This window comes from Nicotiana sylvestris, chromosome 8 (assembly GCF_000393655.2).
Source record: "Nicotiana sylvestris chromosome 8, ASM39365v2, whole genome shotgun sequence".
Lineage (NCBI taxonomy): Eukaryota > Viridiplantae > Streptophyta > Magnoliopsida > Solanales > Solanaceae > Nicotiana > Nicotiana sylvestris.
Window position 1 is genome coordinate 171759986 of NC_091064.1, and position 11141 is coordinate 171771126.

Genomic DNA, 11141 nt, shown 5'->3' on the forward strand with positions numbered 1-11141 from the left:
GATGAATTTCAAAATTATAGTTTAGTAAAAAAATTACATTATTTAAATTTTCAATAAAAATACAAAATGAGAAAACTAATCAAATATTACACTAGAAAAGAAGCACGAAAGGAGGGGGGGATAAAGATAATTTTATGATATTTATATTTTGAATTAATTGATAAATAAAACATAAATAAATAAATAACACTCAAGAAAACTATTGATAAATTTAAACAATTGAAGAATTTTGAACAGTATAACATAAGTTTTAAAAAATAAAAATATTTTTAGAGTAAGAAAATATGTATCTATATTATATTAAAAGAGAAGTAGTATCAAAATATTAAGTAAGTTGACAAGTTAATAAAAAGTCATATTAGTAAATATATAGTACTAAATATTTGATAATCTAATAATAATAATCAATAAATAAAGAACAAATAATTTATTTGATTATTATATAATGTGTGTCCTTTGATTTTGTATAGATTTTGTTATATTTCTGTACACTATATTAAATAATAAAATAACAACTATTAATTATTAAAATAATATGATATATTAGATCATAATTTTATAAATCAAATATTCTTTCAAATTATCCGCGTATCGCGCGGATTCTAACGCTAGTTGGAAGAGAGAGTAGTACTTATCTTTACCTCATCTTTTATACTAAAAGGACATAAAATATCCCACATTCACACAGAGTCCAGAGAAAGGTAGCACTCCAAGAATGTAATGCAGACAACCTACCCTAGTGCAATTGCTTTTACACCTTGAATCGTGACCTATAGGTCACACATGGACAACTTTAACTTTGCTTCAAAACTCCCCTATCTTTTACACTATCTAAAAGAAAAATGTAAAATGTTGCTGAAATGGAGTGAACTGTGAACAGCTGACAGTCCAAGTGTGCTGGCAGGAGTCAACAGTGACTAGTTGACACAAATCATCACATATCTAATTACACTGCCACCAGAAACATCAGCAACGTGTGCTTTCTTTCTGTCCTCAAAGATTTTTACAATTTGACTTTTATTTTAATCTGTCCAATTGTTCTTGCACACTACATCCACCAATCAACTTTCTTGGATTTCTCAGCATTTGGGTGTTACTTAGAATTTAGTAGTTACAACTATGAGTGATCAAAAGGATCAGGTCAATACAGCTGATAATGTAGGCTCTGACCTCCCTGCTGCCGCTGCTGGTATGAAACTATCAACCTTAATGAATATGAGATCATTTGCTAACTGATTCACATTTTGATTTTATTATCTGTTATTATTGTTTTTTTAGTTCTTTCTGCTGAGGATCGTGCAGATCTTGTAAATGCCATCAAGGTGCTCTTTTTCTCTGCTGAGTTACTTTCTATATAGTGCATGTTTTTTAGTGATTTAGCTTCTTTTTTTCTCAATGTATTTATTTATTTATTGGTTAAATGTGATGCAGAACAAGCTTCATGATCTGGCAAGGGATCATTCTGGTTTTCTTGAAAAACTTCCTCCAAACATTAGGAAACGTGTTGATGTCCTAAGAGAGATTCAGGTTTTACTCTTAATGGCAAAGAATTTCATCTACCTAGTTTCTCACTTGATAAAACTTAATTTGAAGTTGTATATAGTGAGCTTGATCCTGATTGCACTCTTTTCTCGGCATTCTTTGTAAATTATGCACTTTCAGATATCATATTAAGAAGTTGATTCCTCATTGCATTTCTAGTTATCCAGTGCAAGAACATTATTCTATGCAGATCATTGTGTAACCATTATTTGCATCAACTAATTGAGTTTAATTTGATAACTAGTGAAGTTAGACATATGGTTAAACTATAGTTGGTGTTGAGACAATCAAGAAAAAGACGTGTTGTTGCCTCGTTTGTTTTTACGTCATCTTGTTTCTATCTGTTTTCTCTGTTTTGGTAGCTTGAATTCAAAGCCTAGTTGGGTATATATATCAAGATTTTGTTTTCCTTCCCATATTCGTTTCAATCCTTGATCTCTGACATGATATATGCAGGGCCAATATGATGAATTAGAAGGACAGTTCCTTGAGGAGAGGGCAGCGTTGGAAGCAAAGTTCCATAAGTTGTATGAGCCACTTTACAACAAGGTGATTTTTGCGCGCGTACGTGTGTGTGTGTGTTGTATACATATATGTATAGCTGCTGAAACATATTCTTTGGTGCATTTGCAGCGATACGAGATTGTGAATGGCATGGTTGAAGCTGAAAATGAGGGTACAGTAGATAAAGAAACCAATGAATCAGCAGGAGGTATTCTTTTGCGAGTCAATCATGTTCTCAGTCCTATGGTTTGCTATATTTCTGGTTTTGTATCTGATAAATAATGTGTCTTGCATGCAGATAAAGGTATCCCCCATTTCTGGCTGCTGGCAATGAAAAATAATGAAGCAATTGCTAAGGAGGTAACCTGAGTTTGATATTCCATTTAATTTCTCAGCTATAGCTTGTTCTACTGATTAACCGGTCTGCATATATATATATATATATATATATATATATCAGATTACTGAGCGAGATGAAGGTGCGCTCCAGTATCTGAAAGATGTCAAATGGAGTAGACTTGAAGATGCCAAGGGTTTCAAGCTTGAGTTCTTTTTTGATACAAATCCCTATTTAAGCAACAGTGTGCTGACAAAAACATATCATATGATTAGCGAGGATGAGCATATCCTTGAGAATGCAATAGGGTACAGCTATATTATTGTTTTGCAAATATGAAAACTCTCTCCAAGTTACTTCCTTCTAATGCATGTGTTTATTGGATATATTTAGGACAGAGATCGAATGGTTTCCTGGGAAAAGTTTGACACAGAAGATCCTAAAGAAGAAACCAAAGAAGGGATCCAACGATACGAAGCCAATCATAAAAACTGAGGAATGTGAAAGTTTCTTTCATTTTTTTGATCCACCTCAGCTGCCAGAGGATGCAGAAGAAATTGATGAGGAAACTGTAAGTGGCTTTGGGGGATATATTACTCAGCCGCCTTTGATTTCTCACTGCTAATTAGCCTCACTTTTTGTGCTGTATGTGTTTAAGGCTGAATTGCTTCAGAGTCAGATGGAGCAAGATTATGAGATTGGGTAAGTTCTGTACTAATGACTGTCCCAAACAAGATTAACAGATAGTGTAACCAGTTATTAAGTAGATAAATAGTTGAAATGACATGAAAAGCACAGCTATGCTGAATTTCACAATCTACCTCAACTTTGCTATACTTGATAATGTGGCTTTTTCTGCAATATATTTTATTTGATATATGCTAAACATTCGTGGAAGAAACACTGTTGTATTCTTTGAATGTACAGTGCTCGGTCACAAGCTTCTTGTGCTGTCGGATATTTGTTACTTCAGCTCAACGGCCCTGCAGGGCTGAGTGACTTTGTGCAGACTAAAACGGAGTCCTTCAAGTAATATCTCATAGTAGCCACTTAGGAATAAGGAATGAGTAGAAAGCTCCAGTATGACATCTCCAGCTAGAAACATCAGTTAAGAAAAAGAACAAGAAGCATGTCCCCTATATCTGCTAAGTATTGGCAGGTGGAAAAACATCCTTAGCATATTTGAACTGTCCAATAGCATATTGTTTCTAGAGATGCATGTCCATGCATTGATTGCTAGGCTATTTTTTCTGATCAAAAGCTGAGCTGTTCTAGTGATATGTCATTGTAGGTCAACCATTCGAGAAAAGATCATTCCTCATGCTGTGTCTTGGTTTACTGGAGAGGCTGTTCCCATTGACGATGAAGAAGAAGAACAAGAAGTAGAAGAAGATGACGACGGTGATGATGAGGAAGAGGAATATTATGTAGAAGAGAATGATGAATAAGAGGATGATGAGAATGAGAATGAGAAAGGGAATGAAAGAAATGTAAAGAACACCAATAAGGTAAATATTTCTTTCACCACCTCCCATTTCCCTCCCTCATGTGCTAAGATATTCTGAGATGTTGCTTCATTAGATGTTTAACCTTACTGCTATTATTGTGATTGCTTGCAAATGTTGGATATTAAAATCTGGATTTTAGTCCATCCTCTTGTTATTGACCATACTGCTATGATAATGCTGGTGTGTCAAAGAGCATATTAAATTTGAATTTTGGTTCATTTTCTTGTTATATTTCCTTCTCTTAGTCTATATAACACATTTCTTCACTTTTGATAATTGCAGGGGGATGGCATTGCAGAAACTAGCGGGCACTAGTAGTTTGAGTAGCCCCTCAGATTTTGTGTTGTGTGTTGTGGAAACCATTTGTTTAATGTATTAAATTTATTTATTTATCGACAATCCCTATTTTTGAACAAGCAGCTCAATGGTTTATCAAGCAATTTAGCTGGTTCACGAACTTGCAATTTTGATATTATTGGTTTGACATGTGAGACAATTCCTATTTGTAGCAAATTGGTAAACATACGTCTTCCTGATAAGTGAAAACTGTCATTTTTGTTCATTCCTCATTTGTCTTTTACAAATATTTCAACTCTCAGACATTGTTATGAATCTTTGGTATCCAAAAGATCAACTAATCATTGTCATCATATCATACATTACACCTTTCACACTACCATGTCTCACATAGTTTATGCCCAACCAAATTCATAAGGGCAATCACTTTCTACAAAAAGAATATTTCCTTAAAAATATTTTCCTCCATTCAAGCAAAAATTTTGCAAGAAAATAGTCTACTGTAAGGAGAAAGGAACTACAATGTGGGTAACTTTGAAAGTTTTGATTTTTATTGTGAACCAAAAGTGAAAAGAATCTGGACATGTTTACAACATTGTATGTTTGTTACCTTTGTGGCTATCAAAATGCATCTTTACCAAGTAAGCCTAATCTAATTTGGTCTTTGTATTGATTTTGCTATTGACCTGAAACACCCTTATGCTATAATCCACTCCAATTCATGAACTTTTTCACCTCATCATATAACACTAAAACAGCTGCTGCGCCGGTACTTCTGAAAATATTCGAGAGAGCTCCACGGTAAAATGAAGTAAATCCTTCTGTCTTGTAAATCCTCCGCCAACAATCCAATGTGTTTCTGTACATTGGCTTCTCCAAGCCAGATTGCATCATCATTCGCCTCCGAACTGTATCCAATGGATAGGACAATAGGCCAGCAGATGTTGTGACAGCTTGAGCTACCACCCATCGTTTCCATAATGGTACCTCTGCTTCAGAATTCTCGGCCATCTTGTCTTTCAAGGTGTCGAAACCCCCAAAATAAAGCCCTCTGTGAACAATCATTCCATGAAGAGATGCAGGAAGCCCCCTGTAAATGCCTCGAATCCCGTCTTTCTCGTGTATTGTCCTCAGAAAGTGGTAAATGCCACGGAACTGACGAGTTTCATACCTACCAAGGTCAGCTGCGAGCCGTGTATGTGCAATATCTAGTGGATAAATGATGATCAACGTTGTACATCCAGCTGCAGACCCAGCAACAAAATTAGCCGATGAACCAGCCAAAAGGTGACCATCTCGAAAGTTGCTGTGTAAGATATTCCTATAGAGATCCTGTGTTCAGAAAAGCATGCCATCAGTTCTTGAGACAAAATCTCTTCAATCCTCACTCAAAGTTATGTAATACATTACAGAAGCTCTAGGGGATATTGATGGAAAAGATAATGAAAGATCTAAAACAAATAGCCATGTCCCTCACGACAGGATGCATGAGCAATTCCATATCAACCACTATGGGTCATTTCTACAGTAATTCATAGTAGTAATATATTGTGCAGAAAATTATCAACAATCATCGTTTGCATATGACATGGTTGGTTCTTTAAAATCAGAAATAGGTTGCAGATGCCTTGAGATGGTTGTAAGTTTATAAAAGACACTTCTTTATTAAATGTGTATGGGTGTGTTAAAAGAGAGGAAAATAGGCAGTAGATATGAAATTCCTAGTCAATCACATGATGAAAATAGTCTCTCTTTTTTTCTTTTTCTTTTTTAAAAAAAAAAACTGTTCCTGACTCAAAGCTCACTGCACGTAGAGGACAACTAGGAGAGAAAATAACAGGATCTCATAGTATTGCTGACTGTAATAACTACCCCTAAAAGGTTTGGTATAAAATGAAGCACATATATTTTGTGTGGCTATAAATCATTGCATAAAGTAAATTATTTCCAAATATGGAAAGGAGTCATTCCTTTTGGCACGGATTAAAAAGGAAATAGGTTCACATAAATTGAAATGGAGGGAGTAGTATATAATGGATTTAACATGTCAGAAAACAATGAAGTAGAGAAGGGTCTCTCTCTTTTTTTCTTTTTCTTTTTTGATAAGGTCAGGAGAAGGGTCTCTTTCCTTTCAACAAAGAAATGATTTGTAACTTATGGTGTAATTGTTTTCCGATTCCTAAGCGAGCAGATAATCGAGGAAATAATTTTCAATACAGACTATGATGATGTAAACTAATGCCATTGAAATGCGTGTTATATAGTGTACTAACAAGATTCATGAATCCCCATTGTCCAATGACCTTTCACATGAGAATCCAGAAGACGGAAGACAGAAAAACAGGTGAAACATGCAGCTCAAAACTCAAAAATCCTTTTGCAAAGTCATCCCACAGATTTCTTGTATCAAGATACTTGCCCGCAACCGCAAGAACAAGAAGTGTGACAGATTTCAGCTTTACAGCCCTAACTCAAGCAAATATAGCAATGGATTAAGTTCTTTAAAGACTTTATCTTTTGTATATAGAAATATTTCCGAGCCATCCTTAGTGCTGTCAATTCATCTTTTCAATTTAGCTTCATATGATAGTGGAATGTGTTAATTAGGGTACTTAGACTTAAGCAGAAGATTCAAAATAAATCTTTTCTTTTCTATAACCAAGAAATCCCCTGTGGGTTAGCTGGCTCGTGCCCAGTTGGCACACAGATTTGATACTCAGGGGTATGGGCCTTCCACAGTCTACCCTCCTCCAACTTAAATATCACTTTGGTCAGCGGCAGGTTCGAACATGTAACATGCGCCTACCACACATCCTGCATCATACTTCCTTCACAGCTGAACCGACATCAAAGGGGGCGCGCGGTCTGAAATAAATCTTGGGTGTATTCAATCCAATGGCAAATGTTACATACAGATGCAAGCGGAACATTAACACTTGGCAAAGGCCTCCCTCTTCCTTCTCCTTCTTTATCCTTTTAACTTCTTATTTCTCTTTCTATTATTACTACTGTTTTGCTTTTTCATTTAGCAAACTTTTAGCTTTGGTACTTCCAATCTAGCCAGTGCGGTGAAGTCCAGACTGGAGAGGACTGATGGCCATTGCTTTTCCAAATGAACATGAAAGAAGGGATTGGAATGGAGTAGGGTAGAGTATAACCTGCCACATGTAGAGTAAAGTGGCACGACGATGGGGAGATGTTACTCGGGTGCAGGGGAAGAGAACCTTTCAAAGAAGGCAAGTCGAGGTGGGACAGAGTGAAGTGAGCAAAATCAGAACAAGGGCTCCAGTTTCTCTTCACATTAGCGCTTCATCCCTCTCCCTTTACAGCAGCATGTCCACTGTGCCGAAAATACCACCCACAGGTGGCACTTATTTCCACCCTCATCCTTAACAACCTCTCCTTCAAGTCCCTCCACTTTCCCAAGTTTTTCTCCATAGAAAATTCCTCAAACCAAACTCTTTCAACCATCCGAGACAAATCCCTTGTACGGAAGAAATTGAATGCAGGGGATCGAGATTGCTGCAACCAACCCGAAGAAGAAAAGAGTTGATAAAAGATGAGAAGAATTTTACAGCTAAAACTACATAGTCTAGTTTCTAGAGGAGGTTGATGCTGGATTCATAAACTTTCTTCCAAGAATGATTGGTAAAAGGTCTTTAAATGAAATTCCAGATGAAGGGTATGAGGGCAGATTGATAGTGAGTTATCGAGCCTCAGGAACAGAAGCGGGATAAGACAAAACTGTCCCATTGCCATTGTTACCTAAAAGCCTCTTCTCCAAAAAAGTAACCCAGCATTTAAGAAAATAAAGAAACTATATATGATTGAGCAGACATCTATCCAACTAGAAAAGTTATACTTGAACACGGAAAGGTCATCAGATGGAAGGAAGTTGATTTCCTGCTGAACGAAAGCTGATTTTGTTTACAGCGTCATGTTTCCAGAAGCATAAAATTGATGTGGTTTTTCATTTTCTGATACCTCAGAAACAACAGCTTTTTGCTTAGCAATTTAAAGACAAAGGGATGACCAAAGAGTGGACTTGATGTTTACATCTAGAGAGATGGGAAGGAGTTGGAAGCAGGCGCCAGATTAGTGATAACTATTGAGAAGGACAAAAACAAAAGACTAAAACTTGGATCTTACTCACAGTTGATTCCAGACAATGTTCGCTTTCATAGACAACGCTATGCAAAAAGCCTGATATTGTATTAAGAGCAAAGACCTTGAGATGCATTTTTATAGACCAAAGATATTGTTCCTTGAGTTTTGAGCTGCTTGAAAGAAAAGAAAGCATCTAGGGTGGTAAATAGCATGTCTTTTAGGTTATGCATCAATTCATGATGCTGCATGACAAGCTACCTGCAATCTTCTTACATTCATGCAATTTAAGCCTCAATTTGTTTTCATTTTTATATTTCCTTCCATATGGGTACTTCGCGGAGCTACATTTTCCTTTCATTGAGCTCTTACATTTTAATCGATAATGGTGTTGTCCGAACTAGCTTGGCACACCTCGACTATTTCACCGGGTATCTACTGCTTCACACCAGCATAAATACTTGGTAAATCTGCTTACCAAAGCTTAGACAGATGAGAACAAATCATCTTGTTTTTTTTTGTCTCTGCTGGGATTGCACCCACTACACTAGTCACTAGGTCACACTCTGGGTGCCTATCTAGCTCTTATATTAAGATACATAATAAGAATCTATATACAATATAGTAAAGCAACAACGAAAAATAATTAACAAATTTATGCATAACTTTCAAAGTAAGAGATCTTAGCATTTTATTGGCACTTGATTAGTTTATAATTGTTGACATTTTCCTACTCAACATTCCAAAAATCAAGACCTAAATAATAGCTTGCCCCTCTAAAACCTACCCCCACCCAGTAAGTTTGTACCTCCATTCAACTATGCAGCTATCCTCTGAACATTATGTTCTTGATAATCAAGTAATTTTATTAATATACACCAAAATGGTTTTGAGCATACAAATACATACGTTACAAGTACGTTGTGAACACCCAGGAAACAAATCGAACAATCTATATAACAATGATACCCTCGATACACCAAAAAATTAATTAAATGAGAGGGAGCAGTTGATTTTTGACAAAGAGCTCTCAAATCCTTCAGAGGTCTTATATTCTTTCTCTTGGTACCAGCCAAAGAATGCATGACGAAACTGTCTTAACATTTTTCCTCCTTGCATCTAACTTGTTCGGTCTCCAACCACCCATGAATCACCTACTCTTTTAGCATTGAAAATCTTTATTTTCCATAACAAAAACCATATGAATCTTGTTCGGCCAGTAGATTGTAGTATGACTTCAAAGAGAACTTTTGAGAGATCAACCTCTAAAAGTCTCTCTGAGAAGTCATGCTACCCTGTCCTCTAAACCATTCAAAAAAAGAACCACATTCTGTAGGCATTTGTTACTTTCTTCCAATACAGCCAACATTTCAAAACTTCAGCATACTTTTTCTCAAGACTACCAAAGAAAAATATAGCTTCCATTTCATGAAATCAAGAGACTGTATGCCTTTATTCACCTTGACAGAACAGAATTCCAAACTCTTAATCAGCTATAAACACTCACATTTACCAATATAAAGAACTGTCAAATGACATCAATAACCAACTGAATATTAAGTCAACTAAATGTAGCTAACTTTCAGTATCATCATACATTATTGAAACATTTTCACAGAATAATTAGTCCAGGGATTCACAAGAAGTTATTAAGCAGCAAATGTTCAATAAAATAAATCCATTTCTTGCAAATGTTATAGAAACACAAAAGAAATGAGTTGAAATGTGAAAATGGCAAGAGTAGTTTACCTTAAGAGAGAAGTTGAGAGCAACAGAAGGGTAATATCTGAGGACACTGCTACCATTGCCCCTCCAAAGAGAAAGAACCCCTTCTTCCTTAACAGTACGTACTATGCAATCAAACATGCCCTTAAACCTCCTGTGGGGACCACTCAATATGGCTATATTGCTTTCTTGAGTCTGCAACAATAGCTTTGCTCTCTCAATTGGTGCCACAATCGTGTGCACAGCACCCCCCATCATTGCCCCTGCCATTAGATCTCGATTGAAAGTTGTCCACCAATTGGACGGCTCAGATTTTCTTGAAACGAAAACCTTCTGTTCACCCTCACCATCCTCCTCCGCCATTTTCTATTTCTTGCCTTTTCAGATTGAAAGTAAAAATTTGAATCTTTGTAAGGTTTCTTATATGGGTTTTGATTGTACCTGAGGTTTCTTGATTCAGAAAGATTAAAAACAAACTTCTGGGGTTGCTTTTTAAAATAAAAATGCAATCTTTTATATGGGGTTTCAAGATTCAGGGAAAGGGAAACAGAACTTCTGGGGTTGCTTTGATTCTCTTCCGCTTTTGTAATGTTATATTTCCTTTCTCTTTTTATATCTGTATAACAGAATTCTAGAGCGCGGTTGATTTGGTTGATGGGGTTGTTGCCTTGTTGGATATTTAGATAGATATTTGGGTTTTTTGAGTTTAGCGTCAACCTGGCCTCCACTTCCCTTTTCTATATAGACTTGACTTTTCTTGTTACTCCGTCTTGAACCTATCCCCTTTTAGTGCGTTTAAAAATAAATACTAATACTTTTTTAAATTTAGAAATAATTTAGTTTAAATTTATAATTCTACCTTTAATTAAAAATTTTTATAATCATACAAATACTATGGATCATTTTTTGACTTGTTTAGGACTACAAATTTTAAAAATCTTTATTTTTTTAAACTCCGTGCCCAATTAAAGATGTTCATTTGATTTTTAGTTATGCTAATAGAGTATAAAATGGTAAAACAGGTCCCACCCCAAATCTCAATACTATCCTTTCTATATGGTACAAGATAATATTAATAATATCTATTATTATCAAAGAGATTAGCAAAGAGAAAGGAGTAACAT

General features: G+C 35.7%; 2 protein-coding genes across 2 annotated transcripts; one reads left to right on the top strand and one right to left on the bottom strand.

Moving 5' to 3' along the window:
* The first annotated feature begins 919 nt into the window (after positions 1 to 919).
* LOC104239743 (nucleosome assembly protein 1;4-like) lies at positions 920 to 4453 on the top strand. The gene is made up of 11 exons (XM_009794465.2): positions 920 to 1189; positions 1279 to 1322; positions 1432 to 1527; positions 1999 to 2091; positions 2176 to 2254; positions 2345 to 2406; positions 2507 to 2691; positions 2777 to 2954; positions 3042 to 3085; positions 3675 to 3891; positions 4174 to 4453. The coding sequence occupies exons 1-10, from the start codon at positions 1120 to 1122 to the stop codon at positions 3829 to 3831; spliced, it is 1008 nt and encodes a 335-aa protein (XP_009792767.1). The 5' UTR covers positions 920 to 1119; the 3' UTR covers positions 3832 to 3891; positions 4174 to 4453.
* Positions 4454 to 4713: 260 nt separating this feature from the next.
* LOC104239742 (probable ADP,ATP carrier protein At5g56450) lies at positions 4714 to 10640 on the bottom strand. Its single transcript, XM_009794464.2, has 2 exons — positions 10042 to 10640; positions 4714 to 5520 (listed from the first exon to the last, which is right to left on the bottom strand). The coding sequence occupies exons 1-2, from the start codon at positions 10378 to 10380 to the stop codon at positions 4891 to 4893; spliced, it is 969 nt and encodes a 322-aa protein (XP_009792766.1). The 5' UTR covers positions 10381 to 10640; the 3' UTR covers positions 4714 to 4890.
* Between the last annotated feature and the right edge of the window lie 501 nt (positions 10641 to 11141).